At 35.8% G+C, this 20,613-nt stretch overlaps 1 protein-coding gene and 1 pseudogene across 1 annotated transcript; one reads left to right on the top strand and one right to left on the bottom strand.

Moving 5' to 3' along the window:
- Positions 1-390: 390 nt before the first annotated feature.
- On the bottom strand, positions 391-5,925 carry LOC120005974. The gene is made up of 5 exons (XM_038855851.1): positions 5,884-5,925; positions 5,264-5,301; positions 4,946-5,101; positions 512-816; positions 391-407 (listed from the first exon to the last, which is right to left on the bottom strand). Exons 1-5 carry the CDS (start codon positions 5,923-5,925, stop codon positions 391-393), a joined length of 558 nt encoding a protein of 185 aa, XP_038711779.1.
- A 192-nt stretch (positions 5,926-6,117) lies between these two features.
- Positions 6,118-11,068, top strand: LOC120005973 (annotated as a pseudogene).
- The last annotated feature ends 9,545 nt before the right edge of the window (positions 11,069-20,613 follow it).

Below are 20,613 nucleotides of genomic sequence, written 5' to 3'. Positions count from 1 at the left end.
GCCAAAGATAAGTTTGATTTGGTTTCGAAGGTTCCTTTCTCTTAGATGGCAAAATTGTTGAGTTATTCATTTCATTACATATAGCAGAACTTGGACTTATATTGTAAAGAACTTGGACTTATAATGTAAAGATTATCTACCAAAGTACTAGAACAGATAAAACGTTTGTTGTACTTGATAACAATAGAGTTATCAAACTCAAAACAATATCCATTCAAAGCTAAAGATGGAACTGAAAGAAAATTTCATCTTATAGCTGGTACGTAAAGACAATCGTTCAAAATTAAAGTCCTATCACTACTAAAACTCAAATGAAAAACGTCTACTACTTCTACTCTTAGTTTTGTCGCATCTCCCAAAAACACGTAACTCTTTTCTTTATTTGGTCGTCTAGTTTCCTGGAACCCCTGCAACGAATTGCAAACATGATTAGTGGCTCCAGTGTCTACACACCAAGATCCAGTAGACACAACCGCTAATTGTGTTTCGACAACAAATAAAAGAAAGTTACCTTGAGTATTCTTGCTTAGCCATGTCTGACATTGCTTTTTTCGATGTCCCTTCTGGCCACAGTGAAAACATTTGCCTTTCGGCTTTTTCACTCCACCTTGAATGCCCTTGGAATCGACTGACTTATTCTTCTTTTGAGTCTTTTTCTTCTTCTTACCTTTCGGTATGGTAGAAGATCCCTTCTCATTCGGATTGACCTTAGCTTGCCTAGGTTGAAGTTTTTCTGCTCCTTTAAGCTCATTGAGAAGTTCCGGCAAGGTATAAAGCCTTTTGTTCACGTTATAGTTCAGCCAAAAATTCTCATAGCTATTAGGAAGAGATTGAAGTACGATATCAATCTGGCTTTCACCATCAATATCAGCACCAAGTATTTCGAGCTCATTCAAAAGACTCATCATCTTAAGAGTGTGCTCACTTACATTGGCTCCTTCCTTCATCTGGGTGTTTAGGTGTGTTTTCATGGCAGTCTGCCTTACGGCTCTGCCTTGATCACCAAACATCTCCTTTAGGCTATAAATGATGTCATAGGCACTTGTCATATTCTGGTGTTGTGTTTGCAACACGTCTGACATTGATGCTAGCATCTAGCCATTTCATCAGGCTTCTTCCACTTCTTGTGAGCACTGATTTGCTCATCAGTGGCACCCTCCTCAGGTAATTCAGGGCATTCTTCAGTCAACACAATTTTGTACTCTTCAGAGGTGAGCACAATATCCAAATTTCTTTTCCGGTTGACATAGTTTGTTCCATCCAACTTATGGTCTTTCAATATAACAGATAATGGGTTGAATGAAGACATTTTGAAAAACTGAAAAATGACATATTCAGAAATTAATTTATGGCATACATGATTCGAATTATCTAAGATTGCACCCAAAATCAATCATATAATTCGTTAACAATCAAAACACTTTAGCATGAAATTTCCTAGCTCGATGGGAGAATAAATTCTATGCAATTTAGTTCACATTAAATTTCATTGTCTAGACAACACGCCGTGTCAAATGTAAATTTAATTAGTTAACTTGCTTTGGTCCTATAAATAATGGTATTGATTTCGATGGGAAATATTTCCATAATTTATAGTTAAGTGTATAACCATCACTTGATCATAATCTCACCATCTTCATAAAATTTATTCCGATAGGGAAATAATTTTATAATAAATGACTACTCATTATGACTATCAAGAAAACTAATAATCTGAGATATCTGTAATCGAAAATTTTCGATAGGGAGGAAGGTCTAAGCCAACACATATTTTCAATTACATCTCTATTATATTTTCTTGCCAATAATCCAAACTTAGAAAATATTTCCGTAATCCCAAAACTCCTGGAATTGAGATATCTTAAAAATGCATTGACCGGAATTTACGCATTTTGGTGTCACGGCCCAAAACCGAGATTCGTTACGGATTTTCTCCATGAAGTGAAACCGTTATCGTAGCACCATAGGTTTTCAATTTAACGAATTAACAAATCTAGCAACCAGGTCGTTCCCAGGTAAGGGGGCTTTCCGAAAAAAATGGCGCGCAATTAAATAACCTCAATCCTCGACAGAACTTTCTAGACATTGCGTTGTTAATCATAAATTAGAATACTTAAATGCATGGGTCGGAATTGCACACCTTGGTTCCGAAAAAAATCTTAAGTTGAAAATGGATTTTCCCAAAATAATACCGTAGTCACATTTAATCTCTCAACTTTCCGAATTTTATTATTACATATTTTTCTTTAAACCAATGATGGAGACCGTAGGGTGATGTGTAACCCTTCTCCCACTTAATATTTTATTTTTGGGTTATTAGTATTTTATTTTCCATGTTTAGATAACATCCATAAATAAATAGGAATTCTAATCTAGCATGACATTTAATTACAATCATACATGCAATTAAAATAAGAGACATAGTTAAAATAGGAAACCAAATCAATCAAGAGTCCTAGCTATCATGGAATTCAATCAAGCTCGAATCTCAACTTGATTAGGAATCCCTGTTTGGAAACTGCTTGAAATACTGCTGCCCGGCCCGCTGCCCGATCTACCCCATGCCGCTCATATCTGTCCGGTAGCTTCCGGTGGTGACCGCCGGCTGTCGGACGCGCTACAGCAGCTGCTGGCTGCAGCCAAAGCAGCTGCTGCCAGCACTTGCTGCCTGCGCTGGCAGCAGTTTGCTGCCGTTGGCAGCAGCTGCCTATGCTGGCAGCAGTAGCCGGCAGCTACAGCAAGGTTGCCGGTACCCTTCGTCTCTTCGTTTCTTCATCTATTTTTACAAAAAAAAAATCCTAGCCTCCTTCAAACCGAAGTTCACAATCTAAAAATTCGATTTACAAAAATTCTCACTCCTTTATTCGGAGTGAACAATTCTAAAATCAGAATTAAAAAAAACTAGACCATGATAGCCAGAATTTCAGCCTACAAAAACAAGTAAGCAATAACACCGAAAAACATAGATTATGCTAACAAATTAAATTTGACAAATTTTTGATTTTGTTTAGCATCGATTACGTATCTATGACCGCTCCGATACCAATTGTTGGAAACATGCAACTCACGGAAGCGTATAAGGACCTCATAGACATAAACGATAGCTAGACAAGTTTCAAAAATTTCTTATCAAATACTAATCACCATAGCACAAACCATATATAAATTAATTACAAGAAGATTATATACCTTGAGATATCTCTGATTTGATCTCTAATAATCAGAAATGAAGGATGGAGTCAGCGAGTTTGATACTAAGTTCAAACCTGCGGATCTTCCACTGTATGCACCAATTCCCAAACTTGGATTGAGAGGGTGGTCTCTTTTCTCCAAGAACCTGAAGAACACAAACCAAAACTAGTGGAAACGATTAGAGAGTAGAGAGACCAACTAGCGTCTCAAAAATTGTATTAACAAAACACACACTATGTGTGTATTTATAGGGTTTGGCCACACCTAGGGTTTTCTCCCTAGGTGGGCCAGCCCCTAAGCCTCTCCCTCTCCTAATTCTGATCCGTTTTGGTTTTCCTGTATCTTCTAGTATTGGGCTTCTGGGCTACAGTGGGGACCAACTACGAAAAATAAAACATGGGTTTCCTATGAATTTAATTATCAGCCCAAACCCATGGACATAATTATAATTCATAAATTATAATATATTCCACTAAAATATTATAATTGTACTCCCCGTTTTATCTCAAATTAAATCTGAGCCTTTCGTTATACTTGTTCATAAATTCCTCACGTTAAGTTACAGATACCCGTCAATTAAATATGCCACTGACATATAATATTTAATTGACAACTTTAAATATTTCCTTGATCTTACCGCTTAACTTATTTGAATGTGTCGGATTAATTAAAATCCACCTGTAGGGTTTTGACACAATCTCAAATCCTATAAGCATTCTCAAGAGGGTATCATCAATCCATAATTGGACGTGAATTTTTTTAACAGATTATTTTCCATCGTACAATTAATGCGGTGACCCAACTCACTTAGGGTTTGTTGGCCTGTACAAAAAGACCTCACCCTTTAGTAAATCAAAGTCTCGTATATTAAATGCACATGTACTAATAGTCTTTAATAAATTAAGAATATGAACAATTCTATAACGTCTGTGTGAGTGTACAATTTTCCATATAGTCAGACTGGGAAAATTGACTTACAAGTAGTCCTGATGAATACACTCCAAGTGTACTAGTACAGTAAGTTCAAGCTTTGCCGCTCTCCGTAATCAAGATATGTATACTAAAATACTATACCACAACCAAGCTGACGGTTTGTCCAATTCCGTCTTAGTTGTGATCGCTTACTTATATTCGATAAGAACTTATGAATTGATCTTCCTTGTGCAAGCTCAGACTCTACACACCAATTCATATACCATATAGAATGAAAGACACTGATGCCAGTATGTCTTTTCTCATTTTAAATGCTAAATATATTTTATTCAAATAAATAAATCGAGTTTGAATATTACATAAAATATTGGCCCTTAGCATACTATTCCTATCAGTTCAATATATCCGAACCTCATATATCACAACCTCATTATATCAAGCCAAAACATAAGTTCACAGGAGTTGTTTATACATTGATCAATGCCTTACACAAAACATAAACCTCAATAACCTAATATAAACCTTAATAAAGACGTACACAATAGTTGGAATATGTAACATTATATAAAACATAAACACAACTAGTCCAATAAACATGTAACAGAGAGCTATAAAAAAGAGCTAAAACAAATGCGTCCTTTACAGAGAGCTTAGACAATCATATCACATAATAAGAAAACATTAAATATTATAACCTTTTTTGGTCAATATCTCTAACCTTGCATTCTTTCAATACTCAACCAAAATTGGATCCATGCCTCGAAGGTCTTTGGACATAACTTTAATTTCCCAATTCTTCTCCATCTCCCTTTTTTATAACTCTCGATCTTGTTGTTGTTTCATTAGAGCTCTATCACGCTGTTCATATTTTGCATGTTTGACATCAATTTTCTCTTTCAAGATCTCATCCGAAATTGAGGTCTTTGATCCACTTGCAGTAAGTTTTTTATTGCGGCCTTTGTGCCTAGTGGTCTCTCTTGATTAATGAAAAGGTCATCATTATCTCCACCAATGGGAGACCCATGAGAGTCATGTAGGGAGACACTAGAAGTCTTATGCCTCTTGTTGGAGAGAGTTTCTTGCCATTTGACTTCATCCTTCAATAAAATCCAACAATGCTCAAGTAGATATGGTTTACACTCTAAAGTCAACGTACATGCCTTTAGCATCATCTAGCTGTATAAGAAATAACAAAATAATCACTATCAAGCAATAATTTAAGGATGACTTAAACAAGTTCATAGGAAGGAAGCACATGTTCCTTCAGATAAGCATATCAACACTATATAGTTTCTTAATTCACATACACAAATATCTCATCTTAAATATGCACAATGAACAAATTTTCTAGCACTAATCAGCAAATCAACATACAAACTTAAACATGTTCAAATTTTAGATAAAAAACTCAAATTTCAGCATCAATGATACAAAGTTAGTCATATAGTAAAGTAGAAAAAATTACTATTCTTTGCTCGGTTTGTCCGCTAGGATGTTTCCTATACTTTGACTTAAATATTCAGAAATTTTTTGACATTTCTTGTTAATGTCATTCCATCATTGTTTTAGAGATGCTTGGATATGGGGACCTCCATGGGTGTTGAAGAATTGATTAATTCTTTGTCAATATCTGTTAGAGTTTTGAGTATTCCCTTGAGTTGAATCTTTACTAGTATTTAGCCAGGTAGACACAATGAGTTTATTATCATCATTTGAGAAATTATGGCTTCTTTTACTAGTTCTTGTTAAGGGCACAACCTCATATGGAATTTGTGACTCCAATTGATCAACATTATTCATCGCTCATGAGCAACGATACATATGAATTATGGCTTCTTCTCGAATCTGTTCGACATTCAAAGCCATCCACTTATTTACAGAACCGATAAACCACACTCCTCTTTTTTGCTTCTAGCGATTCCTTCTCGCACACATTAGTTGATTCCTTCCTTTCATTACTGCCGACAGTGGAGTATCAATTGACTCCATACGATGAGGAGCATTTTTGTCAATCCTGTGATAGCGGTGGTGCTGGGATCGAACATCGCGAAGATGGATAATGGAGGATCATCAGATCCTACGAAGCTTCTGGTAAAGAAAGTTAAGGGGACGAAGTTGTGTATAAAGGGATAGGAGTGTAGGGAGTGCTCAATTTACTGCTGTAACCTCACTATTTCAGAGTACTTCCAATCGTACCAATTCAAAAACCTCTTCTCCAAGCGTAACTCCCCTATCGCTAAAGCCATCGGCTTCTAGGACTACTTTTCCTTCATCACCGCCATCGCTATCTATGAACCCCTCGGCTTCGGCACAACCGGTGGAAAGCTGATGTAGATGAAAGAGATCTTCGCCTTCCTCGGTCACGTTGGTAGTAAATCTCTTGTAAATATGATTGGTATAGGATGACTCAATGAACTTGGTACTGCATTGCCTTGAATTTGAAGTCAATTCCTGGTAGAGTTGTAGAGATGCCATCTCAATTCCTAGAAACAACCTGGATTACGGTATACGTCATCTTGCATGTTCTCAACCTGTCCTTTACGATAGTCTTGTGCCGGGTGTTGTTTATTGCATTGAATTTGAAGTTGTGGCTTAAATATGATTTGTATACAAAGACTTGAATTTTGAAATTTAGATTGATGAATTTGATTAGGTGTTGTTGGGGGCTAAGTTTTGATGCAGTTTTTTTGTAAAAAACTAATTGTGGTGGTGATGGTTGTTGATGATATTGTTTAGGTGGTTATGGAGTTGCTACTGGAGGACCATTGGCTTGGAGTCATTGCTATAATAGGGAATTGAGTCCTAGCCAGTCTTACTGTGATGACTTTTACAAATACACCTATCCATACTCTCCTAGTGTTGAATACTATGGTTGTGGTGCCTTGTGTAATACCCCGAATTTCATTTCTTTTAGAAATTAGGTATGACAAACACGTGTTGAGTATGTATATGTATATAAAATCATTAGAAATTAATACCGAATGATTTGAGGGGTGTACGAGTGGTTTTAAAACCCAAAAATTTGACTACAGGGGTAGCTGTCCAGACAACTTTTAAAAGCCGTCCGGACAGATATAGAAGAAATTGATACAGGTGAAATTTTAGCATAAATTTTTCACCAGAGAAGTTGTTTTAAACACCCATTTTCGCGATTCTTTCAAAATAACCGACCAAAACAAACCCTAAACCTCATTTTCTCTCAAATTTCCTCCCATCAATCTAAGATCATCAACCAAGGTAAGATTTCTCTCTTTCAAGTTGTTTCAAGTTGGATTCCTAACTTCTCTCTCTAGCTTACATATTCTTAAATCCCTCTCTTTGTTCTAATCTTTCAAGGTTTGAACCCAAACTCAAATCCATGGGTTCCTACATCATTTGAGGCCTAAAGGAAGCTTGAATCTCTTCCCTCTACTTGTTTCTACAACCTTGGTAAGTTTTCTGAAACCTAAAAGCTAGTATTTAAAGATTGGGTGATTTGGGATTCTAGGGTTTTATGGGTTTTGTAGATTTGGGGGAGATTCTTTAAATTAGATGAAATTAGTGATCTAATAGGTTGATTTAGACTTGTTTATGGTTGTATTGCTAGATTCTAGTGTGGATTGGAGTAGCAAGCTTGAGTAGGTGAAGTTCAAGAATTTGGGAAGTTTTGGGTAAGAGAAGGTAATGAGTAATTGATTTATTGGATTAATGTGTGTTAGATATGTGCAATTGAAGTTGTTTGTATATTGATTGGAGGATGGGTTTATCGAATAATAGGTTGGTTGAGGCCGGAAAAAAATCAAGGTTGAGTATTGATTTACATAGCTAATTTTTGGAGTGCGAGGTAGGGAAAATCTACCCTTTGTTATTCTCTTCGAATATGTCTTCCTATTGAGAACATTTATTCTTCCCCATTGTTCATTATGATGTGTTCTCGCCTTAATTTGTGCCTAAGGGAGAATAACCCCACTTTGTGATATCTTTATTGTATGATCTGAATTATATTGCATACCTTACGTGTTCAATCTTCCATTGAGCATGAATTACTCTTGAACATGCATCATGTAGTAGTATATGTATATATGTAGGTTGTAGGTTTACCCTATTGCATAACCATGTTGGACATGCATTGTAATTGCATGGAAGATGTCGGGTATGGACCCGTATATCTCCTAGTTGTGATTGATGTGAAATGTGGAATGTCGTTGGGCTATTCAGGGTTCCCATGACTACAGGAATGCTGGTGGGCCGGATCAGGATTCCATATGCGCTTGAAACACCATGCGATGATGCCGTTGGGCTGTTCAGGGTCCCGATATGTGTAGGGATGTCGGTGGGCCAAGTTAGAATCTCGTATGTGTGGTTATCTACTTGTGTTTGGTGTACTTGATGTTAGCTATCATATTGTTACATTTGTGCATTTCTTTGATATTTCAGCTTTATATTATTCACTTACTCTTTATTATTCCCTACTGGGCCTTTCGCTCACCCTTTTCTTTCTCTTATTTCCTCCTCGCAGGTGAGTCTAGTTCCGGTACCAGGGTCACGGATCAGGAGGAGGGTGCGTGACATGGATGGACCCTTGGAGAGTGATAGGACTAGATAGTTCTAAACTTTATTTATGTTATTACTATTTTGGTCGTATCTATATTTCTTAGTTGAGACGTTGTGTGATATCCCCATTCTTGACTGTGGGATGGACGGTAGGGAGGGTACTCCGTGCTATCGGGACTCCTGAACCGGGTTTGTGGACTTTGTGTCCTGATGACTTCTTATGTTTGCTAGATTGCTATTTGTGCTGGATGTTGAATATCTATGTTGTTGTGTGGAGAAATTATATGTGACTGTTAGGTGGCCTGAGACCCTGTTTAGATGTGAGAATTGATTGATGCTATGATTGTTAGGTGGCCTGAGGCCCTGCTTAGAATTGAGAATTTGAATATGATATGAATTGTTAGATGGTCGGAGGCTCTGCCTAGGTTGTGAATATATTTGTGAAGTTGCTGCGTGTTACTCCAGGTTGGCATCCTCCTTATTATGGGGAGGTGCTGTCCAAATTTTTGAGTGATCTAATGATTGAATTAATTAGGAGATTGATTAAGAGGATACCAAAAGTAATGCATTCCGGGTCGGGGCGTTACACCTTGCCTATCTATTGGTATGCATTTTCTTTTCTTCGATCCAAGTTTCCTTGTTTATTATGCTTCTTATCATGTCTCACATCATTTTTATAACATGAGATTGGTGAAGAAGAAGCAAATTTGATGGTGATATTACTTAATAAATTTTTTGTTGCATGTTTTTATAGTTTTGTCTCACTTTAAGCCACTTTTACCTAGTTGATTTCCATAAGATAGATTTGGTTATACTAAATAGAATTGTTTTATGAGTGGGAAAAGAGAAACATCTTTTAACTAATACCACCAAAAATTTATTTATCTTTTTATCAATTTGGATATATTTTAATAGATACCATACAAATTAACTATTGGATGATAGTTTGTTATGCCATTAAACCCCTTGATGTGTTTTCTTGGTCATGTCATCGCAGGAACTACAACTATGGAGCAACAGGGGAGGCTTTGAAGGCAAAGCTGTTAAAGCATCCGAAATACATATAGTAGAATGGTACACTAGCCTTTTCGGCTGCAATTTGGAGGTGCATGACCCCAATCAAGAATCACAGCCTTTAGCTCACGATATTTTTGTTAGTAACTGGAAACCCACCAAGAATGACACTTTGTCAAAGCATGTTCCTGGCTTTGGTGTCACAATGAATATCCTCTATGGGGATCTTGTTTGTGGTTAGGGTGATGTTGATGCTATGAACAACATCGTCTCCCATTATAATAGACAATAGAGGCGGCATCCCTGCCTACAAACATAAAGCATTAGAGATTGTCAAAGTAATTTGTTGAGCTTTGGCCATACCTGATGGAATGGGCCAAGATGGATTTTGTCCCATATAGCCCGAAATCTCTCATAGTTCTTGGAGAGTGAGAGCACGAACATTATGTAGATAATTGATATGATTGTAGTCTTAGAGATTGTCACTCCAATCCAGGATGTTTTAGTTTTAAATTCGACTCCGTATGTTTACGAATATTAAATTGAACTCCTGGAAATTTTGATATTTTTCAGGAGTTACAAGATAGTTAATATGATATTTTTGAGAAAATTGTTACGAATGCCATGTAACCAAGTAATTAAAGCATTAAATCAGTTATTAACGAACTAAATAAACCATTTCGCATCAAAGTAACATTTGAGTTTTCCAACAAAGTATTTAAATATATCAATTTTGGCCAATTATAGCCGTTGTGATCTTTTTCTTATGTATCAAGTAAGATACGATTTCAAATTCTACTTCTAGGTGTCATTTGATTTGTAGAATTCAACTTTTCAAGAATAGAAATTTTCCTTTTGTTAATGATTCCCATGTTTGATTGATGGGATCCTTGGGGACTAGAATTACAAGGAAAGGTGAATCCCTTAGCCAAAGAAAGTATACAATGGATTTAACCATGGATACTAATCTTGTACATGCTGAGATTAGCAATACCCCTAGTGACACTGATGCGAAGTTGTCTATAAGCATTGCAACCCATTAGATGATCCTCTACAATATTGAAGACTCATTGGTAGATTAATATACCTAACTATTACTCGACCTAACATTAGTTACTCAGTGAATACCCTCAATCAATTTATGAAAAACCTTACAAATGCTCACTTACATGCAGCACATAGAATTGTTAGGTATCTCAAAGGCACTCCTTGCAAAGGTCTTTTCTATTCTATCACTAAAAATTTACAGATTCATGCCTCATGTGATGTGGACCAGACATCTTGTGTAGACAACAGAAGATCTGTCACAGGTTATTGCATAAAATTGGGAGATTCACTTATTTCCTGGAAATCCAAGAAACAGACAACAATTTCGAAGTCTTCCGCTAAAGCATAATATAGAGCTATTGCATCTCCTACAAGTAAATTACAATGGATTTTTAGCATTGATCAAGATTTAGCTCAATTATCCCATGAAATTATTTTGTGATAGTCAAGTGGCTATCTACATCGCACACAATCTAATTTTTCATGAAAGAACTTAACACAAAAATTGACCTCCGTTTTATCAAAATAAGACTCAAACAGGCACAATTTTCTTAACATACTTGAAGTTAGAAGGCCAACCAGGTGACCTTTTTACCAAGACTCTTTATGCTCCTCGACTTAGACATCTACTAGGCAAGTGAACCTGTTTGATCAACACGTTAAACTTGAGGGGAGGGGGTTGAAAGCGTGAGGGTCTTCTCCTCCTTCGTGAAGCCTTTGGTTATGCCTCGATTGATTTCGTGCCCTTGCTCTATGGGTTGTCTTTATCTTGAAGGCTTTCTCATAGACATTGGGCCTTTGGTTATATTATTACTTTCCAACTTTGATTGTTTTAATATTGGGCTTATCTTCTATTGGTCCAACATATAACTATTTACTGTTATTTATTATTTCAATATTGTTGTAAATGATCTGTCAAATCACAAACAAATTTAAATTGGCTCTTGTATCCGTTGTATCTTACTTTTTGAATCAATGGAAAATGGTTCTTCTTCTTCAACCTCCAATTCTTCTTGTTGATTTGTCTATTCTTCAACTACAATTCATTCAAGATACTTTATATATCCAAAGTATAACAAAAATATACATGAATTTTACATCCACGATAGGAAAGTTTTGGCTGAATCGCAATTTCAACCACTTTCTAGGATTGTATTGAAATCGACCATCTTGAATTTCTATTTTACCTAAATCAAGGTGCCATTAACTTAATGATTTAATTGCTATTTTTTTTTGAATGATTTATTGCTTTTATCAAGATAACTGCGTGTCTTTTACTCTGCATAAATTCTCAATGTTTAAATCCTTTCCAACACTTAAATAAGTCGCAAATTAAGAGTCAGTAATCTTAAGTTCAATTTGTTCTTATTTGTTTTGACTACTATTGATATAAATTAAGTTCCTTATACTTAGGGATTGACACCCTTAATAGCTCAAGTTGGTAGCCACCCCACCCTTATTGTCAGAGACACAAAGCTTCAAGTCTCTCTCATAGAGCCCAAAACAACAATCAACAGATTGATTATTCAATTTAAACAAGATTGTACATTGTAAGAAGTGTTGTTTGCACTCATGTTTACAGTCTGAATTGTATTGCATTCTCATTTTCAAACCAAGTGTGATAATATCAATGTTATCCAGAAACATCCATGGAAACTATACCGTCGCATCTTCATCGAGATCCATTGCTTTTTCATGACATTTATAGTGATTAGACAATTGTTCAGAGAGAGTAATATGAGGTTGGCAACAGAGTGCCGGAGATTCTTGAGGGGTGTTGCTGATTGAATCACCTCCTTCATGCTCAATTGTGGACTGCAATTTCAACATGTCAACACCTCCTTGGCTGTTCATCATTACTACATTGCTTGGCAATCTCTCCGCAAAGAATGATCTGTTCTTTCTAAGACTCCTATCACAACACAATCTATATGATCACCAAATCATGTGCATCTATATACATGTAACCATGATACAATCAATAGATTAGGATTTAAGGGATTGAAGTTTGGCTAGTCAGAACTTGTACATAAAGAGTTTGGGTTGGTTTAGTTTCACAAATTGTAAAGTTTGAGTAATAACATAACTCAAAATTGGACCAAAAAAAAAAGCTAGAACTTGTACCTATTTAGCACCACAAAGTTAGCATGAAGATTGCTGATTTGCTCTAGAATCACTAGCCTCAAGGGATGCCCCACTGCCACTTTCATATGAGGAACCACCTATACATACATAATACAATAAAAATAGGTATATAATAATAAAAAAGTATAACTAATGGATATATACCCCCTTTGGTTCACAAAGTTCCATTATCTTTTGAATCTTGAGATACTTGTGGTCATTTTTCCATTCACTTCTATCTTTTATCGCACCCAAATGCCCAAGATCATATGTCCACACATCCTTGGGCTTGCATGATACTAACAGGGGAAAGAAAAAGGAGCAAGTGTAGCTTTAGAAGGATTGAACAAGAAAAGAGAAACCAAAATCATCGAAATTAAGGCTTAGATGACGATGACGATGATAACTACTTACGGACTAAAGGCACATACGGCATGACTCCGAGAAGGGTGATGGTGTAGCCAGAACCAATGATATGATCAAGTGCCCATTGGAGAGGCTCCCTAGAGAAACCCTCGAGTGCATTCATCACAATAACTACATGCCAACCCATGTTAGCTGAGTTGGGAGACTCCCTGAGAGCCAAAATTTCTGTTAAAGAATTGAAGTGTTTGGTGGAACTGGTTTCTTGAGGTGGTGTTGCATCTTTATCTGTATCACTACTCTCTCCTTCTACTTTCGTCTTAATAATACAATCAAGCATGTTCTCTATTCTCCCTTAAACAAGAAAGACTAAGAGGGTAGAAAGAAAAATGTTGAAAGACCCTTATTCCGTTTTATCCTGAGAGAGCAACTCCATTGTTGGGAAAATTTTACCACCTAACACGAACAATACAAACATTAAGCATTGTAATACACTCCAGCAAAGTTGGCCCTTGCAAATTGGACAATAGTGGCACATCAGTTTCCTTGATATCTCCAAAATCATTTAACGTGACCACAAGGACAAATAAAATTGCCAACCAATTTCACGGTAAATCATGAAATCTCATCACAGCGTATGAGAATAGGACTCCAAGTTCGTGCATTGATAAATCCTCCTCACAGTTCTTGTCAAAGTTGGGAACTTTTTTCAACTTGTTCTACAATAATTTCCTATGTAGACATTTCTTAGGATAATTGTAAAAGTAGTAAATCAAATATTATAATTCTAAAATACATATGACAACATCACTCTTAAGCATACTGTTATTGTTAAGCAATAACCTACAAGTGGAAGGAAATATATATGCCCACAAGAAGAGATGTGAAATAAGATCATATTACTTTACATGTCTGCAATTGAACCACATAATAACAAATTGGTCTATATACTACACAAACCACCGCAACATATCACACAAGTTTATGAAGTTTAAGAAACAATATATGGGAGAAATCTATGCGACAAAAGCAAACTAATCCATATTGTGCTATTGATTTTGTCCTGGTATTCTACTTCCATATGCACACTGAAGATAAGAATAATCTTATGACATCCAAAATTTTCCAATCTTATTATTATATTTTGAGATTGCCAGTATAGAGGTAGAATTATAGCTCAAGAAGATGATGTAGGAGTCAAAGAGATTGGATTGAATGCAAGCTGCTCAGCATAAGTAAGGACTCCATAGGAACCTGCTTCCTCTCGGCCAACACCCATTATATCGAGGTAATACTAGTATCTCTCGTGTTTGAAGCTTCTAGATGAAAAAAGTGCCTAGAAAATGGGTCTCTACAAGATAACTTCGCATAGGCCTTAAATTGGTCCAACCTAATAAAGTTATGGAATTCAACACATTCTCTCATTTCGTAGCTCACTTCATGTGCCTATAACTTCCTCAATTGTGATCTGAATTAGGCAAACTTAGTATCCATGCAAAGCTTGAGAAGTCTAGCATCCAATACCACTAGTATCATTGAAGGGCCTTAAGATTTTACAAGATGATAAAGACTCAAATTTGAAGACATTACTAAAAATATTGGATTCAAAGAGATTTTCAATGAAGGACATGTCCAACAATGTACCCCATGGTTTTCCCTATTTTAGCAAAAAATATATTTTAAAGATCTATATTCTAACATCAATCCAACCACATATCCTATTTCACAATCACATTTATGATTACAAATATAAATAATACAATATTGATGGAGAAAAAAGGGAGGAGAGAGAAAAAAATAAAATACTAATTTTTGTTGATTTGGGGATGGTGGTGCATACCCCAACTTTTGAGTATACAAGTCACCCACCCTCATTTTAGGTTACCCTTTAGATCATTGATGCTACAAATGTGGCTAGTGCCTTTTATGTCTGATGAATTTGATGATTCAAGAATGGGTAATTTTATTGTTGAGACAAAATCAACAATGCAAAGAATGGGAGTAGTTGTAGCCTTGTAGGGATGAAACTCATATGCTTGTTCGGAAGTCAATGACTAATTTAACCCATGCATTGGGCTGGAGGAGTGTCCTCCTTTTATGCTAAATGTTGTTGAGAATGATCGTCCGCTTCCTTTGTAATGTCATTGTTCTTTTAATGAAATGAAACTTTCATAAAAAAAATAATAATTACAATCACATGAGGTGTATACAATTAGTTAAAACTAAATGGATCCATTTGGGAGTACTTTGTATTTTAATGTGCAGGTTAGCGTTTGTATAAACAAAACTGCAATAAGATGAGGTGTAAGTGAAATTTTTTTCAAATTTAATTGTAAATCTTAATACTAATAAATTATTTTATGAGTCTAATTTAATTTATTATAATTTGTTTCATGAAAAAAAAATTTTAAAAATTAGGATATAAGGATCCAACAAATTAAAAAAATAATCAATCAATCATAGCGGCAGCCTCGAACGAAAATGGAGATATTTCGTGCTGCCACGTCAGCATGCCATCTCATTTTTTTTATTAAAAAAATTGCAGAGTATATTTTTTTTTTTAAAAAAAAAAACCTTTGTTTCTACGTGTCTCTTTTGATTCTAGATGCGTATTTCGAGAGCATGTATTTATTGATTGTTGATTTTGGAAAACAAGAAAAACCAAGAATTAGGTTAATGTATTTACATTATTGCTCGATATGTGCATGTATTCCCCCTGCTCTTAAAATTTATATTTATTTCCATTCGTTTCGTCAATAGAATGAATGCTTTCTTCTCTCCCATTCTCTTCTTCTGCGATCATGGTCAAATCTCCCATGACCTAAATATTTGCACGATCTTAGTCATTTTAATGGTGAGTTCCATCTGTTTCCCATTCACTCTCAACTAGGTTTAACGACATCGGAATACGTCGACATGGGGTTCAACCCACAGGTACTAAGTTACTCTTTTATCTATGATCTAATTTTCACGCACCTATTTTTTTGTTCAGTGTACTTGGGTCTTCTCATCAATTCAGATAATTGCAAAATCGATCAAGTTACAGATCAAAGCCCTTGAGGGATAAACGAAGCAGAATGACAGCATGGGTTTCGATCCAAAGGTAACAATCAATTTTAATAGATAGAAAGCATCATGGCTTTTCCCCATGACTAATCCAACATTTTTTTTTTTAAGAATGGATTGATTTTTTACTTTCCACATGCTTGATAGACTACGACTGTCTATAACAAAGCATTGGACATTTCTTGGACACTTGAAAGAAGTTGGTAAGGAATCCATTTTTTACAAGGATGGTGTGAGAGAAAGGGCAATTTACTCAAGCCCAACTCTATGAACAAGATGCAATCTAAAAGGTGTGCCTTCATTTGTTCCGGATCATATCCAATAGTTCAAATATCTCAAAACAAAAAGTAGCACTAGAAATATATGAAAATTATAAGTTATATACCGCATAAACATTATCTAGATGTTTAAGTCCGTAAGGTACCATTGGAGAATGGTACATGTCCCTAAATTAATTTAAGCCCACTTACTTATGGTAGTGTCTCAGCGTTGACCCTTTTGCATACAAATCAAAAGTTCCATTTGAGGACATTTCCCTGTCAGAGTGACATGATCATAAGGCTATAAATTAAGAGCCTGTTTGGTACCCTTTCTAATCAAAATGGAATGGTAATCAGATTACCAATAATGAAAATTCTTTGCAAAAGTGTGTAATCAGAATACTTATTTTCAGCTGGTATTTGGATTACAAAACCAAAACCACTCATACTCTTACATAGACAAAAAAAAATCCTCTTAAATTCTCGTTGTCCTTTTTGTAAAGAGATTTCGGTCACTATCACCACCACACTTTGGGACATCGACAAAGATCTCTACCAAAACTTCTGGTGCTTTCCCGTCTCCAACAACTTTAACACCCAATCCAGATTCTCTTAATCATGATTTGCATTACGATTCTTTTTTAGATTCTCGTCTTGGGTTTGTTGGAGGGAATCGATCTCGAGGTTAGGCTTAGGAATCGATCTGGAGGTTCAACTCAAAAGGATGGCCATTGGATAGAGTTGTGTTGGGTGGTGAGATTCCGTGAAGTCAACTCTCTTTATCTTTTAGTTTAGCATCTTGTCTTGGAGTGTTATATGTAATCATATTCCTTCAATTTGTATGGATTTGGAGTTTACTCTCTTAGTCGGATGAAGATAGTTTCAAATCGTTCATGAGTATTCGGGTAATTCTAGTGATAGGAATGACAAGCACATTACGTGTCTGATAAAAGTCTTGACCCAAATTGCATCAACCAACATGAATTTAGCTGCTCCAAAGTCCTTTATAAAGCTTAATTTTGATGAAGCGATGGGCTGGAATTTTCTGATACTTGTGGATTGAACTGAAGATACTTGGGTGGTTGTGATGAAAACATATCCTCCAAATCAATTTAACATGTGAGTGTTTTTTTTAACTTTGTACCCCAAACACCGATGGATAGACATTGACAATTGTTCATTGGATTTTGCTAAAATCCAACTAATTCATAGAAGGATGTTGTTTAGAAGTTAGAGATGCTTACATAGTTACACTAACTTTAATAGCTCAACTGATGGTTACAACTCTCCTTGCAAGAACTTTTTCCTGAATTGGCCTTTGTACCTATGATGTTTGTGGAATTAGGCTACACATTGTATTTGAGTTAGGGACTTGCATACTAAAATGGTTTGTCTATCTATTGCTATTTATTTATGCCATGATGATTGATGAATGTGCCTCAGTTTTTTTTTTTAAAAAAAATAGTTCATTTAGTTAATAGAAAAAACATCATGATGTGATTTATTGGTGACTTTTTTAAACTTTTGAATGGTTATTAGCAGCTCCATATATATGTAGAATGTGTTTACACAGTTTAGTTTGTTTACTCACATTGCAGATCCTTTTCCCCAGGGTGATTCGAACTGTCCATATTGTGAATGCAAATTTTGTGGGAGAGCCAGTGATGATATTAGTCAAGAGAATGATTCAACTGTTCATGCACTTCTCAACTCTACTCTTTACAAGAAGAGTATTGTTCTTTATCTTTCTAAAATTGATATTTTGTTATATGCTTTTAATTTCCCATGTTTGTGGGAAATTTACAACTATACATGTTTCCTTAATCAAAGTTGGATACTTTCTCAATGCCCAACCTAGGCACTCGTGTAGTTTTTTATGGAGGAGTATTTTATTGGGTCAGACAAATTTGGCTAAGGGGTTGAAATGGAGAGTGGGTAATGGCTTGAGCATTCATGTTTGGGGTGATAATTGGCTTCCAGGGAACAATGAGGGAAAGGTGATTTCTCCATGAAGAGTTCTTTCACCAACTGCCAAGGTGAGGGAATTGTCTAATGCTGAGTAGGAAGTCGGAATATAAACTTGGTTAGGTATATATTCCATCCTAACGAAGCGGAAGTAATCCTTAAGATTCCTTTCTCTAATAATTGGCCGATTGACTTAGCTACTTGGGGCTTTTCTTCGTCTGGGTGATTCTCGGGGCGGAGTGCTTATCATGTTACGATGAGTATGGAGGAAGATATGGTCTTGCTACCTTCAGTTGATCAAAATTTTTGGAAAATAGTTTGGTGTTTATTGATCCCCAATAAGATGAAAATGTTGGTATAGCGTGCATGTAAAAATGGTTCGCCAACTCGGGTTGGTCTTGAGAGAAGGGGTGTTGATGTTCCATCTTTGTGTCCTGTGTGCGGGTTGGAAGAGGAAACAATTGTCCATCTTTTACTGGAATGTAATATGGCTCGGGTGTGGTGGTCTATGTTGGGAATTTTGGGGCTAATTACAAACTGTGCAGGGGTGACTTTTGTGGAGGTTTTCAAGGCTTTTTGCTCAACCTATGGTGTGGAGGAAATATCACTTATGGCATCTGTACTTTGGGCTTTGTGGTTGAATAGGAATAGGGTGGTATGGGATGAGGTTTGCCATTTACCTTGTAAACTTATGCAGTTGGTACAGGCCAAAAGAGATGAGTTTAAGTTATTAGGAGGCACGACACAAACTAGTTGCAATCTTGGGTGAGTGATCCAGAGTCGTGGGGTATGGTGCTCCCCTCCTAATGGCTATGTCAAGCTGAATAGTGATGCGGCAATCTCAATGGAATCATATGGTTATGGGGTGATTCTTCGCGGTGCTGATGGTAGTGTGATTGGGAGTTTGAGACAGGATATGGTAGGAGACCGGTGGGGTTAGGTGTTTTCCATGCCAAAGCTGGAGCGATTTTGTTTGGTGTGGAGTTTGCCTCATCTCTTGGTATTCGGCATATTCAAGTAGAAAGTGACTCTCTAGAGGTAATATCTGCACGTAATGATACGGAAACTTCCTTTCATTATTGTGGAGTGGTTCTTCATGATATTCAAGATCGCGCTCGGCTTTTTCATAGTTGTTGTTTTACACATATTAAGAGATCAACTAATTATGTTGGTCATCATTGCGCAAAATTAGCCTTTTCATCTGTTCAAGATGTCTTTTTGTTTGAGGAATGTCTTCAGTTGATTCTGCCTTATGTAGAAGTTGATTTACATTAATGAAATCTCCATTTCTTCTCAAAAAAAAAAAAATACTTTCTCATATAAATATTTAAAAAGTCTTTTTAATTTTTTGTTTAAAAACCAACAACATTTTCCCGATAATATTATACACCACAGATATTCCAAACACACTAGGACACAAGTAAAATTATAACAACACTTTATTTTAACTCAACATCATGAAACAATATTCAACATTAAGGAACGGTATTCCCTTATGAATGGACCGACAAATATTTGCTCTATTTACTTGAACTTAGGATTCATTAAACATTAAAATTTTCAAAAAAATATTAAGTAATGGTATCAATAAACCTTCTCTCTTTATTATTTAAACATATCATCTACACATCTATATGAACATATTCTTTCAAGACATATATACCCGTGATACGCATAGTGCGGGTATACATCTAGTTAGGATACAAGGATGCAATAAATTTTAAAACAACTTAGAATGAAAAAAAAATCATAATTGAATAGTCAAAATTCTATTACGACTAATAAATTTTAAATCGTCAAAATTTTGTTCTACCAATAGCACGAAGTAGGGCTGTCAAAATTAACTGCTCGGACTGAATCGACCGACCAACCGAACCGATTGATCAATTATTTTTATGTCTAAAAATAGAAAAAAAAATCGATCGAAATTGATCGTGGACACCATTAGCTTATGCATTTGCTTATGATCACAATTATTTTTCCTACTCATGGTCATGGTTAATAGAGATAGTCCATGACGATTATATTCATGAAAGTGTTGCTTACACTGTGATTCATGGAAGCACTTTTGAATTTTTTATGTTCGAGGTGCTATTTAGGGAACATCAATTTATAG

Source organism: Tripterygium wilfordii, chromosome 9 (assembly GCF_013401445.1).
Source record: "Tripterygium wilfordii isolate XIE 37 chromosome 9, ASM1340144v1, whole genome shotgun sequence".
Lineage (NCBI taxonomy): Eukaryota > Viridiplantae > Streptophyta > Magnoliopsida > Celastrales > Celastraceae > Tripterygium > Tripterygium wilfordii.
This window is presented reverse-complemented; position numbering and strand designations above follow the sequence as displayed.

Bases quoted from the DNA above. Each gene is read 5' to 3' on its own strand.
- LOC120005974 (XM_038855851.1), bottom strand. From the start codon at position 5,925: ATGAATAATGTTGATCAATTGGAGTCACAAATTCCATATGAG. The intron at 5,102-5,263 runs GTAAACCATATC...TCATTAATCAAG, and splicing joins ATGTACGTTGACTTTAGAGT to AGAGACCACTAGGCACAAAG. The intron at 817-4,945 runs GTTATAAAAAAG...TCTTCCTAATAG, and splicing joins AAACAACAACAAGATCGAGA to CTATGAGAATTTTTGGCTGA.